The 17522-nt window shown below is 42.6% G+C and overlaps 1 protein-coding gene across 2 annotated transcripts in view; it reads right to left on the bottom strand.

Moving 5' to 3' along the window:
- cep131 (centrosomal protein 131) overlaps positions 1-16534 on the bottom strand; it is an 18258-nt gene extending 1724 nt beyond the window's left edge. Inside the window, exons 1-26 of one of the 2 annotated variants that reach the window (XM_007573307.2) lie at positions 16413-16534; positions 13405-13601; positions 13223-13317; positions 11437-11548; positions 11155-11282; positions 9987-10091; positions 9716-9895; positions 9517-9634; positions 9324-9440; positions 8225-8420; positions 7987-8081; positions 7575-7767; positions 6312-6397; positions 6039-6218; positions 5764-5949; positions 4960-5097; positions 4723-4848; positions 4506-4622; positions 4295-4324; positions 3867-3969; positions 3431-3632; positions 3117-3224; positions 2605-2722; positions 2451-2525; positions 2233-2375; positions 1169-1543 (exon numbers count right to left, since the gene is read on the bottom strand). In XM_007573307.2, coding sequence (XP_007573369.1) covers positions 1169-1543; positions 2233-2375; positions 2451-2525; positions 2605-2722; positions 3117-3224; positions 3431-3632; positions 3867-3969; positions 4295-4324; positions 4506-4622; positions 4723-4848; positions 4960-5097; positions 5764-5949; positions 6039-6218; positions 6312-6397; positions 7575-7767; positions 7987-8081; positions 8225-8420; positions 9324-9440; positions 9517-9634; positions 9716-9895; positions 9987-10091; positions 11155-11282; positions 11437-11548; positions 13223-13317; positions 13405-13590 — 3512 coding nt within the window. In that variant the 5' untranslated portion in view covers positions 13591-13601; positions 16413-16534. The remainder of the gene's footprint in view (positions 1-1168; positions 1544-2232; positions 2376-2450; positions 2526-2604; positions 2723-3116; positions 3225-3430; positions 3633-3866; positions 3970-4294; positions 4325-4505; positions 4623-4722; positions 4849-4959; positions 5098-5763; positions 5950-6038; positions 6219-6311; positions 6398-7574; positions 7768-7986; positions 8082-8224; positions 8421-9323; positions 9441-9516; positions 9635-9715; positions 9896-9986; positions 10092-11154; positions 11283-11436; positions 11549-13222; positions 13318-13404; positions 13602-16412) is intronic. The other variant, XM_007573315.2, reaches the window with a different exon arrangement.
- Between the last annotated feature and the right edge of the window lie 988 nt (positions 16535-17522).

The following is a 17522-nucleotide window of genomic DNA, read 5'->3' as shown; positions in this document are numbered from 1 at the left end:
TCGTTTTTAATTGTCTAACAATGTTTTAAAAAATTATGTCCCAAAACTATTCTCAGCATTATATACAGTATGTTTCTTTATAGAGGAGAGAATACTGCCCTCTGCTGGTCACTACAGGCAGCCCAGTTTATCTGCTCAAATTAGGAAAAGGTGCATGTTTATGGACAAATTTCACCTGTTTGTTTGAAAACACATTGAAAGCAGAAACCCTCTGGTCTTTATTGTCATAAAAACACAGTGATTCAATGGGCGTCAGTTCAACATGCCCCACCCTGCAGATGGATTCTGCAGAGCTGGGGGTGAAAAACAAACTTTCATTTTTATAGCTGAAACATGGCAGACATGGAAACTTTCCGTATGATGTCAAACTTGGGTCATGTTAGCACAGCGACATGTAGTGACTCTGCTTCACCAGGGAAGTAAATCTGTGTTCATAGCTGGTGTGTCGCCATGTGGACGAACAACTGCAGGTGTTACACAAAGATCCATCTTTGGAGTACAAAGCCTTTAAACTAGGTGTCAGATTCAACTTCATAAAAACAGGAACTAATATGAACCTGCACTGGCTGACCTACCCGGTCACAAGATACTTTTCTGAAACCATCACAGTCTTTTTTTTTAAGCAAAAAAGGTGATAAATAAGTCATAAATTTGGACCGTTGTTCAACTTAGAGAAAATCTAACTTGATTTTAGATTTTTTTAAAATCAAATATGTGATTTTTTTTAAAAAAATCTTATTTAGAATGTTTTTAATGATCTCCATGCAGTCAGACTGTTAAGAACCACTTTTTATCAAACAGAAAGTTGACACTGTGTTGTTGTTCTCTCTAAATGTTACCTGGATCAGCCTGCGTTCTCTGTAAGACACATTGAACTGAACCTCCATTCCAGCAACTACTGAAAAACACATCACATCTCTTATGTATCATAAGAGTTTGTTTTTTTTAAATTATTTTCAGAGCCATCTATACTTTTAAAGGTGATTTTTTAAAACTTGTTGCAAGTTTTGATCTTCGTATTCAGTTTTTAGGACAACTCTAACATCTCTCTAGGGAAACAAAATTAAGAACAGCCCTTTAGTAAACTTTTAATTATAATGCACTGTCACAACTAAATTAAATATCAATGTAAATAATAATAATAATAATGATGATGTCATCATCTCACCGTTGGTGGACTTCGGCCAGCTCCTCCTCCTTCTCGCGGGTGATCCTCTCCAGCTCCAACCGCAGCCTTGCTCTGACCTCCGACACCTCCACTTTCAGCTTGCGGTTCTCTTCCTCCGTCATCACCAGGCGATCTGCGAACTCCTGCCGTATCACTTCGGCCAGGGTGCCGCGCTCCTCGGCCAGCTTGTCTCTGGTCTGCGTGACATCTTGGACCTCCTGCTCCTTCTGTCTGAGAGCAGCCTGCAGTCGGATCAGCTCTCCCTGTGCCTCCACCTGCTGCCTCCTCGCCTCCTGCTGCTTCTCCACGGCGGCCCGCTCCGAGCGCTCCAGCTCCCTCAGCTCGGCGTCGTACTTCTCCTTCAGGCGCCTTATCCTGAAAGGAGACGGCGTTAAAAGGATGATGATTCAGGTGACTATCTTTCTCAGTTTATTTCTTTGTTATTGTTTTTTTTTTGTTTTTATTATTTCCTGTTTATTCCTGTTGGTTTTATTGTAAACATTTTAGCTTTTCTTCATGGTGTTACAGTTTATTTGAGGGAAACGTATTTCTGATGTTTGCCTTTGTTTTTGATTTCTTACATTTGTAGTTTCCAGAAGACCTGGGCCAGATTCAGAACTAAACAATATGAATAAATATTTTAAGTCTAATATTTAAAATGGGCTGTTAAAATGTGTTAAAAAAAAAAAAAAAAGTCAAAATGCTAGGTTGAACCTTTGTATGTTTGTATAAGACAATTCTAGGAAAATAAAAAGTTTGAAAAAAATATATATTTTTTTTCAGGTTGTACAGTCAATTTGCAAAACACAATTATAGGAAGGCAAAACAGAATTTTATTTGTTTTTACATGAAGTCTCTTTATCTTGCCATGCCAAAACTTAAATATTAGAAGCTTTAACTGAATTGATTTGGCTCCTTATGAGCAGAAAGACAAACTAAATCTCAGTAAGATTATGTCTTTATGATGCACATGCTAAAATATCGGAATGCTTTTAGTTTAACTGTAAGAAATCGCTTCTAAAATGCAAATATAAAGGATTTTGTAACGGGTCCTCATCACACACTTGTTGTCTGCGGCCCGCTCACACTCCTCCTTGTCCTTGCTCGTCTCTTCCTCCAGCGTCCAGATGGCGATCTCGATCTCTTTGTCTCGTTCTCGCCGCAGCTCTTCCTTCAGCTCGCGCTCACGGCTCAGCATCCAGGCTTCCTGTGGAGACACAGGAGAAGCACAGTTTTATCCTCGGGTCAGACTGGATAAAACAACACCAGATGTTGTTTTCACCTCTTTCTTCTTGTAGGTTTCTTCCCACGTCTGCTTCTCAACATCCAAACGTTCCTGCAGTATCTTCATCTCCATCTGAAACACAAAACGCCCCACGTGAGCGTCCGCGCTCCTCGGACGTCGCAGACGGGAATCGGGCTCCCTCCGTCCTCACCTGGTGCCTCCTCTCCTGCTCCTCCCGGCTCTTATCCATCTCCTCTCTGAGGGCTCGACTGGCCAGCGAGCTGTTCTCCTCCAGCTGCCGCCGCAGCTCCTCCAGCTCGCCTCGCTGCCTGCAGCCAAGCGCAGACACAGCTTAGAGAATCTGTTCTTCAGAAACAGATTCAAGAACTAAAACAACCCCGAATGCGTCACATATTCCTACGTTGTTACGGTGACTTTAAATATCTTTAAGACTTTAATTTGACATAAAAGTGAGATAAAGTAAGGCTGCAGCGATCTAGTACTTTTTAAAATAAATATTAAAATATTAAGGAGTTATTAACTTACAACAAGCTCCTATGTCTTGCTGAAAAGTTAACTTTGCCTTATTTCAAATGTCCTAAGATATTTGCACTAGAAACTAGATCAAAAATACTTGGTAAGATTTAGTGTTTCTACAGTGTAGACTTTTAGTCTACGCCCCTTTGGCCTGCGACGCTGCTGTGGACGACCTGGCGGCCTTACCTGGCGGCCAGCTCGACCACCCTTTCCTTCTCATCGGCTACTTCCTTGTAGAGCCGCCTCCTCTGCTGTTGCAGAGACAGCTCCTCCTCCTGCAGCTGCTTATCGTACCTGACATCAGATTCAACCACAGAGTCAGTCCGGCGTGAAACAAGCTGCCAGACTTTCACTTCAATAACAAACCATCATTCACGAAGGGAAAGAAAGGAAAACTATGTGGTGCGTTGAGAGTCAGCGACAGCCACGCCCACTTTTCAGTGACACATTTCACCGAACAGTTTACCAAAAGGATCCTGTGATGCGATGACGTCGCTCACCTCTGCTTGGCCAGCTCCCTCTCCCTCTGACACTGCTCCTCCTTCTCCGTCTCCAGCTGCTGCCGCAGCTCCTCACTCTGCCGCACGTATCTCTGAGCCGCTCGCTCGTCGGCCTGCAGCAGCTCCGCTTCGTGCAACGTCCGCAGCTTCTTCAGCTCCTGTTTGTGCTTTGAGATGAGCTTCTGGACCTCCGGCTCCAGTCCTGACAGAGGACGAAGACGAAGATGAGAAAGGTTTACGGTCAATAGAAATTCCTGATATGTACTCCACACCTTATGAAACTCATTGGCAGCAAGAAACAACAAATGGCCAAGAGGAAAGACAAAATCAAAACAGTTTGATTCTGGATACAAATGGTTTGTGCTTCTCTTACTTCTATTTCATAACCTTAACCTGAAACCTATAATATCTGGTTTCCTTTTTAAATCAACTCTACCTTTGATTGTAATCTCTTTAATCTTCTTGGTTTTCTCATCGATCCATTTCTCTCTGCGGATCTTCTCCGTGGCGCTCATCAGGTCCTTTAGCTTTTTAATCTCCTGCAGAAACGAGGCGTCGGAGTAACTAACCAGAGAAATAAAATCTGAATCTAATGAAGACACGAAGGCAGGAGTGATGTTAGTAAAACACAGACAGGAAGTGATGTATCTGAGAGGAAACAATGGCAAAAAGAAAAATGAACTGCGAGGCATGAATGTGATTAATTTTAAGAAGTCACTCAGAGGACTCACATGCAGACAGACTGTCCATGGAAAGTGATGTCATACATATTGATGCCGTGAGAAATGAATGACAAAAAAAAAACAAAAAAAAAACAGACATGAGCCAGAAGTGCCACAGATTCAGAGAAGAAAATCCTGTTACCTCACACAAGGGGCCAAGAATTTGCCACACCTACGAGGTGAAAAAGAACAGGTAAACCCACACGAAAGAGGAGAAGGGAAGAGATGAAAGGCACAAGGGACGAGAGGAAAGACTTAGACAGAAGCAGAACCACAAGGAAGCAGGTAACAGTCAGCGGAAGAGGCAGAGCGCAGACAGGACGGCTTGCAGTGAAAACACGAGTCTCACTCACCAATTCATGCTGCTGCTGCATGTGCGCAATCTTCTTGGTGTACTTCTGGTCCACGTGCTTCAGCTCGGCCACCACGCCTTCACAGCGCTCACTCAGAGCTTTTTTATCATTGATCAGCTAAGGACAGACAGAAAACCTCAGATTAAACCGTAAACAGACAGCAGAAGTCAGGTGTTTTTTTTTTTATTTATTTATTTTTTTAAAGTTCAGCGCTCACCTGGTCTATGAAGGTCAGGTGTCTCTGGATGGTGGCTTCATATTGTTCCTTCTGCAGCTGGAAGTTTCTGCTCAGCTCTTTCTCTGTCTCCTTCACGTGTCTTGCTGTCAGCTCCCTCTGCTGAGCCTGCAGTGGTAAAAAAAAAAAAAAAAGAAAAGAAAAAGAAACACACCCGAAGATGTAAGCATGTAATCAAGCAGGAGGAGAAAAAATGCCGCGCGTTGTCGGCTTCCACACCAATGCAGCCTGCAGCATGTTGACGGTGCGTTTCTTCTCCTCCAGCTCCAGTTTGATCCTCATCATGGAGCTGCTGACTTCAGCAGCAGTAGCCGACACGTGATCGATGCCAACCAGCTCCTCCTCAGACAAGACGGCCTGCGAACAACAGCAAATCAGGAAGTCGCACCTAATGTAGGAAGCTATTTAATAGGAAATTGGTTTTATGGTGAAACATGTCTAGAGTTTATTCAAGATGAGAGAGGGAGCGAAATACCTTCAAGCAGATAACAGGAAGGCTCAAAATATTACACAGGTCCAACTAAGGACTAAGTTTGTAAATTACAGATGCTTTGTTTTTATCGTGCAGCATTGTTCACCGCGCGCCGCTCGATGAAATAAACTTGAATTGAATCAAAGTTTCTCTTGTTTTATGCTTTTGAGATTTCAAACTGCGTCCTTCATGGAGCCTGGAACATCAAACCTTCATGAAATCAAAGAGTAAAGGTAAATATATAAATCTAAGAATACACAGTGGTCCCGCTTAATCACTAGTATAAAACACTAAACACAATTTAAAAACGGCAAACCATTTAGTCCTGCTTTTAAAATGGTGTAATCCTGTTCTTACAGAGACTTCCATCAGACGTGGAAACCGTACTGCTGTTCTCATTATGAGAAACTGGAATTGTCCAAAGAAAATATCGGCAGGTTAAAGCTTTATATGACACCGGAAAGCAGCCACAAATTTATAATCATCTCTACTAGCTAAATAACCCGCAGAAATGGAAAAAAAAATAAATCTGAAAACAAATAACTGTCCACCTCTCTATGTGACCCAGAGGTGACCGAGCGTGGCCGTTCCTGCTCCGACTTCTCCATCTCATCCAGGAAGCTCATGATGCTCTGCAGCTTGGCCTCAGAGAGCAGAGCGCCCCCATCTGGCAGCACGGGATGCTGACTCAGCTGGCCGTGGCGCTCCAGGTTGTCCGTGGTCAGAGAGTCGCCGTCCTTCGATGAGGTTCAGATGTGAGCTGGGTTGCGTCGATTTGTTACAGTTTCAGTGCAAAAACGGTGGATTTAAAACAAGCAACGCTGACCTCATCTATCCAGGCGTACTTCTCCTTCTGATAACACCTCGGCTCTGACAGTTTCTCCGGCTCCTCCTCCAAAAGCTTCAGGGTGTCCAGCAGCTCATTCAGGGTGGTTTTGGACTGAGGTCGGCTGGACGGAGCTCCGTGACGCTGGTCCTCCACACTCACTGACCTCTGCAGGAGGTCCTGCGGCGCACACACATACCGGAGAAGCTCGGGAATGTTACCAGAGGGAAGAACTACGGGAAAATACAAAACCGCAAATATCCCGTTCCTTACCTGGGAACTTCTGTGATGTGAGCAAACGGGGGAAACTGCTCTGAACCCGAGATCCGCTCCGTCATTTACGACATTTAGATTAAAGTCTGGAGAAACAAACAAAGCCAGTTTCAATCCTCTGAAACCAAACGCGTTTTGACGGCTGTGTCTGAATTCAGGGTCTGCATCCTTCGAAGGACTGGTCTACGTAGGACGGGTCCTTCGAAGGCCGGGAATAAACTAAGACCGGAAGAAAAATATCTGTGGATTCAGACAGGTCTAGCCTTCACCAACTGTCCCCGCCCCCACCTCAGCGTAACTCATGTTGCCAAGCAACCGTGACAGCGCGAAGCAGAGAGAGGAGAAGAAGAAAAAACAACGGAGCCGAAGTTTGTTTTTCACTCATGTATTACTGAATTCTATATTATTCTTCACCTTTTATAGTAAAGGATGCTCCATAGTAAAAAAGAAATCTCTTGGTTTGATTCTAAAATGTTCAAATGTGTACTGCACTTTTCTACAAGGAATGCAAATTATTCATTTACAAATATAATACTCTCCACATCGCAGATAGGACATTACGGTTAAATAAACATATTATGTTTGAAGGCTTAACTTTAATTAATCAACCAAACCGATGTGCTCTGCTTTGAAATACTTTATAAACCAAACATTTTCAACCAGACCTGTCTGAATAATATCGGCGTTTAACTCCCACTCATTGGGGAAAGCTAGCGGGAGTTTTTATAACAATGTGCCTGGAGTTAGGCGTTTTCTCTCGGTATACCGAACCTGGAGCGCCCAGCCAGCTGACAGCTGGCGGGGAGCTGGCTGTTAAAGCAGCGGTAGCAGACAGGTCCGAAAATGTCAGAGCAATATTGCAATTAGGTGATGTATTGATGAACCGAGTAGATATTTGAGATTTACACACTTACATTCTCGCCTAAAAACGTTGTACCAAATCACGTTGTGTCATTTAAAGTGTTATAAAGCTAAATAATTTGTCGCTATTCACCGCCATTGATGTTCTGCCTGAACGCCCAGTTGGAACCCGCAATGAATAATGGGATATCGTGGGCCGTGAAGGATACACCGGACCCATCCTTCAAATCTGGGGAAAAGAAGGACGCATTTGAAGGATGCATTTGAAGGAGTCTTTGAATTCGGACAGGCCTTGTCGCAACGCTATGACGTAATCGGCCTACAAATCCGTCATTCGAAGGATGCAGACCCTGAATTCGGACACACCCGACGAAGACGCTGATGTTAGCCGACAGGTCACACCTGTGTTCTTGCTTTTGTTGTCTGTGGGAGACTTTGGGTTGTTGTTGCTGCTCAGTGGGGCTAGACTGTTGTTGGTCGGTGGGATCCTGAGAAGCTTCTTCCGTCCTCCTGCTCCAGCTTTCCTCTGATATTCAAGCTCCACTTCGGATGTATGTTCCTCTGCTGCTCGGTGTGCTGGTTTCTGCTGCAGCTCCTGCAAGACACCACCAGAGGGAGACAAAAAACAAAAACATTACTCAGACCACGGGCTAAATGTCGTCCCTAAACGAACAACATCAGATGTTTTCAGTTGAAGCAGAACAAGATGAATTATCCTTCTTATCTGTGCTGAGTTCTCCCACTCAGAATGGAACAATGAAAGACCTGGAGGTCCAGATGGTTTATGAGGAAAGAAGATGGGGGAACAACTCACCTGAGAGCACTGTGACCCTTTGTTACTGGACAAAGCTGGAGAAATGGCTCTGAAACTCAGCTCTCCAAAATCAGCTGGGATGTTTAAATTGGAGTCTGTTGAAACACGTCACCAACCAACCATTTTAATACAACGATAAAATATGTAGGTATTTGGGGAACAATTTCTCCAAATATCTATGCCTAAATAAGGACAAATTATTTGAAAACGGAAGGAGTGACAGCCAGGACCTACAGACCTGTGTTCTTAGTCTTGGTGTCGGTGGGCGACATCGGGGAACTGTTGTTGTTCGGTGAGGTCGGGCTTTTGTTGGCGACGGCAATCTTGGGCTGCTTCTTTCGTCCCACAGCCCCCGTTTGCCGCAGGTTTTCCAGCTCCGACTCTGCTGCTTGCTGCACTTCTGAGGTTCGCTGCGCTCTTTTCTGCTGCAGCTCCTGCAGCGCGCCACCAGAAGGAGACAAAAGACGGGGTTGTAACTGTAGTTCCTTGATCAAATTCAATACTTAAGAAATACTTGTAATTAAGCACATGTTATCTAAGCGTCACAATAAAATCTATTTAATATTTAACGTCAGTGATCTATAGAAACACACCGCAAAAATATTACTTACCAAGAATTTTTGGTCTAGTTTCCAGTGCAGATATGTTAGTACACTTGAAATAAGATAAAGCTAACTTCCAAATAACTTTTCACCAAGAAATGTGAGCTTGTTTTAAGAAAGTAATTCCTGAATATTGATGGAAAAGTAAGTAAAATAAAACATTTTTTCCATATTATAAGTTAAAATATTCCACTGGCTTATTTATTTCACTTATATCTAATACTTATTCATCAAGATTGAGGAATTATTGACTTAAAACAAGTTCCTATATTTTGCTGAAAAGTTACTTGTAAGTTATTTTAAGCTTACTAAGATATTTTCACTAAAAACTTGACCAAAAATACTTGGTAGCATTTTGAGTTTTTTGCAGTGTATTTGGCAAAATGGCACAGGAATCATTTAAAAACAAGAAAGTTCTTCAAATTTGTCATATTAGTGATAATTGTGGATAACTGCCAAACTGTAAGATTGAAAAAAGAAATGATTGAAAAAAAAAATGTATTTAAAAAAAACACGACGGAATGTTTTCCACATTCTGTCATGTAACAACCACAAACTTTGATGCACTTTTATACAATGTAATAATAATTCTTCTTTTTTCCATCTCATATTATGTGCTACTTTTTATTAGTCTGTCTCATAAAATGCTCAAGGCTCTGTGAAAAACTCCCCCTCAACTGAAGCTTTATCACTTTGAAACCGGCCGAAGTGAATCAGCGCAGTAAAGGTTTGCACCTGAATGGCAGCGAGACGGGCGAGTCGAGCCTTCTCCTCACGAATCCGCTTCCTTTCTTCACCTCTCCTGTGCTGCTGCTGCAGATGATCATCCTCCTCTCTCTTCTCCTCCCACTCCTGCAGATAAAAAAAAAGTGCTTTGATGCAACGAGAAGGGAACCACCGCTAAGACCACAGAAGGATTATTACAGACCTTTCTTTTATTGGTGAGGATCTGTTCAAGGGCAGCCTGGTGGCTGTGCTTCCTCCTGCTGAGGCGTCTGTACCAGCGCTGGATAGTGACCGCGGCCTGGTTCACCTGCTGGATAAACCTTCATGCAGGCAACACATAAAAGCTGTGAGCCGCACGTCAGAGCACCGGCAGGAAAAACGTTCCCACAGAGGGGACCGACCTTTCCGCCTCCTGCTCTGTGACTTCCCTCCTCCGCGGCGGGACCGGGCTGCAGCGCTGAGCAGACACCGGAGATCTGTTGTTGGAGGTGGAGGACGAGGAAGAGAAGTTCTTCTGGGACTTTGTGACAGAGCCGTTCTCTAGCTGCACCTCGTCGTTCGCCGTCGCCTTTAGGATGTTGCTGAAAGCAACAAAAAAAAAAAAAAAAAAAGCATCTGTAAGTTCTTAAATGAAAAATGTGTCGTTTCCACGAAAGCAGAACTGAGACGTACTTGAAGGAGGGCTTCTGGTTTGAGCTCTTCGGTGTGAGAGGCTTCTCAGAGTAGTTGTTGTGTAAAATGGTGGTGACCGAGTTCCCCACGGCTCCTTTGTTGCTCCTAGAAAAAAAAAAAAAAAAAAAAAGAAACAGCAAAATTTAGATATAATTCAAGGAATATTGTTTTAAAATACTTCCACTTTATCTGGTGGTAAACTGTAATCCAGGACTTTGTTTCACCGCGGCATAAACACGATTCATTTATGTTAGCCACCGACTACAAGGGTGGACAAGGACAAAGGATTTTGCCTTGACAAGCAGAGAGCAGGACGGCAAGGGAGGCAAACTCACCAAGTCTCCATAACAACCAATGACAAGTGCAAAGATGCAAACTGATTGTTTGACAGCCTTTCCCTCTGCAGCTGGGTAAACCCTGTTGGAAGTTTAACTCCCCCTCATAAAGATTTTTACTTTTTTTTATTTATTTTTTTTTTTATTTTGCAGCTGGGTCCATTTATATAGGCATCAATTCACAACAAACAACTTTGATACACATTCCAAGAAGAAAGCTCCAGTGAATGTCCAACCGAGACGATGATCCAAACGAGCAAAGAATTTACTGACGAGACATGAAGTCAGACATCTTCCACGGGAATCTCGGTCTTCTGACAAACCTTGGAGAAAAGTGGGAGATGAGAGCAGCAAAAACAAAGATCCCTCTATTGGCTTCGTCTTTGTCAAGAGTTAGAGAAGATATCTTCTTCTGTACTAGTGAAGAAAGAAGAGCTATACGAAGTATTAACAGAAAGGGGAACTGATTTGTGCCTCTTTTTAGTTCTTTTTTTATTTAAATGAATGTCACAAGTGTTCTTTAGTCTTTGCTGAACTTAAACTGTTCTGATGCTGAAACGGCTGCATGAGACTCTTTGCTTTTTCTTTTCTCTTCTTCTGTCAACTCTTGAGTTGGGATAAATAAAGTTGCTTGGTTGTTTTGACTGTAAAAATGTAACTAACAAGTTTTTATTTGAAAAAGGAAAACTGTGCGATTGTGTGGGAGCACACTCCTAAAGGCAGCTCTATCGGGTGCCGTGATCAGCAGTTATGAAACACGAGAAGAAGCCCGAGCCAAGCACCGCCAGTAACATACCCAAGCTGCAGTGTGTGTGTGTGTTTGTGTTGTCCACCTGTTGTTGGCGGTGAAGGTGGCAGCCAGCGGGATGCCAGGCTCTTTTTTCTTCAGGCTGGTCGGAGAGTCCATGCTGCCGGTGCTGCGGGAGCTCGCATGCGGCGGGAAGATTCTGGGCTGATCGTCCTTTAAATGGCAGAACATTTTGTTTGCGTTTCATAGCTGGAAAACAGTTGGCGACATCTTTTATTTTGACACCATAAAGTAACTGGTTTTGCTCATGGAGGCGGAACTGACTTGGCAACGCCAGACCTGTCAGCGTGTGTTTGATTGTAAATACCAGGATGTTCCATGTGGTTCTCTCTGGGGAGGTTTTACTGAGGCTCGCCAGCTTCTTTCGCCCATTGGAGCCGCTGTCGAACAGAGTCAGGTAGTCCCCACTCTGCTCCTGACTGAAAAAAAAAGAAGAAAAAAAAAAACACACACACACACACACACACACACAAACCAGGCACGTTTATTCCAGAAGCTGAACAAATGTAATTTAATCTCAGCGACTCCTTAAAAGAGGATGACACGGCAGCTTTAGGCCAACGCGGGTTTCGGTTTTGTCTGAGCTGCTGCAGCTCGTCTGGCAGATTTTCTGACAGCTCGGATCACAGCAGCTTTTTGTGATTAACCGTCGTCATGGCAGCTGGATAAAAGGGACCCCTCCCGTTCTGTTCTTCTGGAATTCAGTGTGCTGCAGCTGACTGTCTTCTTCGGGAGAAACTCTGTGATGGATTCCAAGTAAATGTGTCCATATGTCGGTCCTGAGGACCTGGAGCCTCTTGGGCCACGATGAGCAGATGGGGGGCGACCCCCTAATCTGGCTGAATCTGTCTTAACTGAATTCATGGGTCTTCGGGAGGAGGTGGGGGGGGGCGCAGCCAGCTGGCCCAGTGAAAAGCTATCTGACTCCTCTATTCAGGCAGCACATTCCTCCAGTTTGTGCTCGACGATAAGGGATAGATGCAGCGGGGAGGGGGGCGCTGAGTGACCCGCCGAGAGCCTAAAGAGACTCCATGGACTGTGGGGGGGTATTTTCAGAGTCTCTACATTTAAAGCCCCCTCCTCCAGCTGAAGCAGAGAGAGAGGGAGAGGAGGAGGCTGATGGCAGCTGCCGGACAATAGAATGTGAACGTGAACACACTCTTCTCTTTTTACCAGCTTCTGGCAGAGGGGGTAACCTGACCCGAGAAGTCCTGGCCCTCCCCCCCTCTCTAACACGGAACAAAGAAGGCCCGGAAACCCTCCAAGACCCCAGCAGCAAACGCCCGACTTCTCCCCACGCTATAACTTAGGAGCACAACTCCTATTGTCCGAAACGACGAAGTTTCAGGGCTGCCAGCTGTCGCTCAGGCTTTCAGTCTAAAGAGCTCCACAACAGAGCTGAGGGTCTGACACAATCACAGCGCACAGACTGTGTGTGTTACCTGCAAAGTCCAAATTCTCTCCTGACAATTACACAAAGCGATTCCTTCAAATTTTGCGATTTGTTGCACGTGTCAAAACTCAAGGTCCAGGGGCTAAATCCAGGCCGCCATAGCTTTTTATGTGGCCCTTAATACTCCAGATGCCAAATTACATCAATCAGTCCCCTCCAGCAATTGTGTAAATTCCTGCAAAAAATCCCTGCATTTTTCACGTTAATGCATAGTTTTGAGTCAAACCTGGTCAAGTCAACTGGGCTTAATTGATGCCAACTCTGCAGTTGGGCGGTATTTCTTAATTTTATGACATTGCTCCCTCAGCCTTATTCAATCTCAAGTTATAGCGACCAACTTTGCGAGTAACAAAACGTCACCTTTAACATCATACGCAAGTCGAAATATTGCAAAATTCCTTGAAAATATTTCTAAGTTAACGCCATAAAATATTTGATTTCGACAGGATTTCAGCCTGAGGCACAGCAGACATGAATCTGCACATCCTGTTGTGATCACACTTCACTGTGTCAATGACAAAAAATCTGGTTTGACTCAGAGAAATAAGAAAAACTGATTCAAAAATAGACACTCCTGATCCAGAACGTGTGCATATGTGTGTGTGTGTGTGTGTGTGTGTGTGTGTGTGTGTGTCTTCACCTTAAACCAAGGTTGGCCTGCTGGTTGACCTGAGTGGTGCTGTTGGATCGCCGTAGGTTCTTGATGGAACGGCAGCTCCCGGAGTTGGTGTCGCTCTGCGGGTAGAGAAGCTTTGTTGGGAATGGCCAGGAGGAGTCGATAAAAACAAAAACAAAAACAAACTGTTCTTAGCAGAAGCCCACCAGCGTGTTGCGCTTCCCTCTGCCATCAGCGGCCACAGACACCGACACCGACCGAGAGAAGTGCTTCCCTGGAGACGCGCTGCTGGGCCGTTTGGACACGGAGAGCCGAGAGCCCAACAGGCTGAGGTCCACAGCATCACCAGAAGAACACGGCGGGACAGACGAGGCGCTGCGTGTCGTATGCATGCTTCTAAAATCTGGAAAACATTGCAGAAAGGCATTTTGGAGGGCGTTAAGTAATAAACAATAGAGGCACTGACACTACATATCAAGCAGATTACCAGTAGTTAAATGTAATGTTCAAAAGTTGTGACATTTTAGCATTTACTGCTCTGCTTTGGTAACAAAATCCTACCTGAACATAAATATTAAAAAAGTTAAACGGAAGGTGACTGTGGTGACACACCTTTTCATCACTAGAGACTCTTTATTCTCCTGTGCCAGGTCGTATGACCAGCTGGATTCTAGTCCGTAACCTTCCAAATTGATGCGTGTAAATAAAAACTACTATTACTGCGACTAAAATTAGTACTCTGCGTCTGCAAAAGCTCTGAGGTGAAAGAAAAAGAGTTAGACAAATTTGAGTGAAGCGCAATTGTCAACGGTTGCATCACAGTTAAATAGATAGATTATCTATAGAGCTATAGATCTGAGGTGGTTGTGTTTAAGCAGAATGTTACGGATGAATTAAGAGATCAAATTTGTTGTTTGTAAAGTTTAAATCAATAAAAAAACATAGTGATTAAAAACAAATTTGGGTGAATAAATTGCTCAATAGAAAAGTCTTAATAACTTGAGTTTAACCAGTTTAGGTGTCTTTCAGCTGTTACACTGGTATAATTCTCCTCATAACTACACAATAAATCTAGCAACATGAAATGTTTGCAAACTGCTTCGTCAATTCAGTTTAGGTCAAGCGAATAATACTTTTTAAATTCCAAAGGGTCATTAGGATATCTTTTTAATATTTATAACTAAACATCTTCAGAGTTATACTGTGAAGAGGATGCTCAAGGTATGTTTTTTTTTTTTTCATATAGTTGACATTCAAGACGAGTACTCTAGTCTCTAGTCCTCTGAAACACCCAATAATTGCAGAATCATCTATTTCTGCTGCTGCTGCTGACTTGCACTGAAATAATATTCAGAGTTAAATTTTAACAGCTTGTTTGATGAAGTCAGTTCAGCATGTTGTTTACATGAGGACTCAGAGAGTTGAACCGCTGAAGAACAGCAACCTGTTGCTCCCCCCGCAACACCCAACAACAAATCCACTCAATAAATTCCCAGCCACTGGAAGAACATGGAATCCTCTGGTTACGTTTCCAAATAGTTTACTGCGTCAGCTATAAATCTACAATCTGATTTGTGACCTAAATAACTTAAGGTATTTATGGTGTACTACCACTGAAGGTCAATAATGCTTACTAAAAAGCTACTTTTTGGTAGTTCTTAACTACAAACTTTGACCCAGTCGGTAACAGGAACAGTTTTTGGTAAAGAAACATTTAGTTAATAGTGTTGCAGATTAACTACATGTCTACATACTACATGTCTGCAAGCTGCTGTGAAAAGAGGTCCTAAAACTAAAAGCATGTTTAAGATGCTTTGAAAGCCTCCAAGATTTTAAATGACAATAAATTTTGCTGCCCATCAGTCATCATAGCTCAGCTAACGTCTCTTTTATATTTAGTATTCAAACATTTATACTATGTCATACTTAGTGCAAAACAAACAAACAAAAAAAAGTCAGCACATGATATAATAAAGTGAGCATAAAGTATATTATTTTAATCACATTAGCCACTTGACATCATCTATGTAATAACACTTAAAGAAAATTTCCGTTCTTGTTTCTAGAGGTCAAATAATAACACTGGCTGAGGATAAAACAGAAATTATGTAACAGAATGCTCCTTTGGTCTGCTGCTTTGTATTCTTGCTATAAAAACTTGACCGGTGACGTTTCTGGCAGCAACATCACCTCAAAACCAGCTTTTTACCTACTATCACAGGATGCAGTTTCAGTAGTTCCTGTTGGTAGATATACTTAGACTATTCAGCTATAATTTTCATTTATGTTAACAGCAAAAATAAAAATGTCATTAATGTTTTGCTCCAACAAAAAAAAAACGTATTTGATTTGATCAAGAGATTTTAAAAACTGCACTTCTAAAGCATAAGTCTTTAAATTTATGTCATCCAATACCTCCATAACATTTGTCATCAGAAATCTATGTCTAATTTCAATTTCAGACTTCAACCATACTGTTTCCTATCAAAAAAAAAATAATGGAATGTAATTTTGTTTTCTCAGCTGGATTTAGTATATTCTACAGTAACAAACATTATTTTTAGGTTGAATAAAGAGACTGTCAAAAATTAAATACTTCACATTTATTTAACCACGAATAAAGCAGATAATGTATCAAAGATTTTTTTAATGTTCCCTGGTAACATCTTAACAAAAAAGATAAATACTTTCTGTGACTGTAGGTTTTAACTTTTCATAAGCTTTAGGACTACTTAAAAGGCTGTAGCTTTATGGTGGAAGATGGACAAGTCCTGAAAATGCTGCAAGTATACCCAATAACTGGTTTTGTATAATTAGTACTGAATAAAAATATACTTAACTGCATCTGACTTCTGTAACAACGTTTCTCGGAGACCCTAAGCACCTGCCTAATTTCCTTTTTTGCTTGGCCTACCTCTGAATCAAACACAGAATTACACGCAACACTTGCAAGTTAACATAACCCAAATTTAAATATTACCACAAAATGATACATGCTCCGTAACGTTATGATAATATTTAAATCATGGGTAAAATTTGTGATTTCGTAATTCGAGATTCAGTTGGAATGATAACAGCGCAAACATGTCTTATTAGAAAAGTACTAAAAACGGTGCTTTTTAAATGAAGTCTGGTGGGAGCCTTTCAAGCTAACTGTTCCCTTAACGGCCGTAAAACCAAACATATCAGTTTCTCCTCTGGAGGAAAGACTCACTTCACGGACGGGATGGCATCATGGTGGATAATCTGGAGTATGCTCCCACGGACGTGGCTTTTATTTCCAAAACAATCCTCCGATAAACAGCGAAAGTCCTCCGTGGACAGTGGAGCAAATAACGCGTATCATCATCTCTGTGGTAACAACACGGATAAATCCCCACCCCCCGCCGTCTGTCATTGGTGGACACGGATACATCGTTTGCGTGTTCTTTCATCTGATTGGTCGCAGAGAAGTGTCAGCCTAATGTACGGATTATAGGGGGCGTATCTTCCCCAACGGTTTGGTTGACTTTTAAACCAACACTTTCTCAAACTGAGCATTTGCAAATAATCACGAGACAAAGTTTTATTCATAATTTTATTAACTGACCTTGTAGGACATAATTAAGAGATAAAGAACAATTAAAATATGCTGCAATATATACACAACGGAAAGGAAAATGTAATTATAATCAGGTCCCCTTATTTAAAACAAATAAATACATCTTATTCCAGGTTTTCTATCTTCTTTTAAACTCCACAGCAGCTCTCCATACATCAGCTCCTTTCCCCAGCAGGATGTCCTCTGGTAAATCCTCCAGTCCCTGCAGAGGTGGAAGCTTTTTCTGCTCCAAATGGCTCTCTAAGATGCACTTGATGCTGCAAACAGCAGGGAGGGGGAAGATGGAGAAAACAACTGTCAGCTCTGGATCTATTGTTTTCACCCCATGCATTCCCTTTTGAGTCCTGGCCCAGCTGCTGCTTTAACAAGAGTGAGCGGTGGCAGAGGGGGTACAACTTAAGCTTTTTTCTGCTGACAGATGGCTGCCTGGAGGGGTCACGCTCTGATCCTGGAAGTCAAAAGGCTCCAAATCCCTGAGGGTCTGGGAGACTGCCAGTTAAGGCTGCCACACGTTGCTCTGATTAAAGCTGTCAGGATTCACCAGATTCCTCTAGATCCTGGTGGTAATCTTTAACTGACAATAGGCACACTTCCTGAAAAAATTCCTCCCAAATCTGGTAAACCAAAATCATAACTTTAAATTCTTTAGGGATGATTTTATGACTTGGTGACAACCTCCTCCCAAAACCAAACACACACGCACGCACGCACGCACGCACGCAC

The sequence above is a fragment of the Poecilia formosa genome, unplaced genomic scaffold, assembly GCF_000485575.1.
Source record: "Poecilia formosa unplaced genomic scaffold, Poecilia_formosa-5.1.2 Scaffold7, whole genome shotgun sequence".
Taxonomy (NCBI): Eukaryota; Metazoa; Chordata; class Actinopteri; order Cyprinodontiformes; family Poeciliidae; genus Poecilia; species Poecilia formosa.
This window is presented reverse-complemented; position numbering and strand designations above follow the sequence as displayed.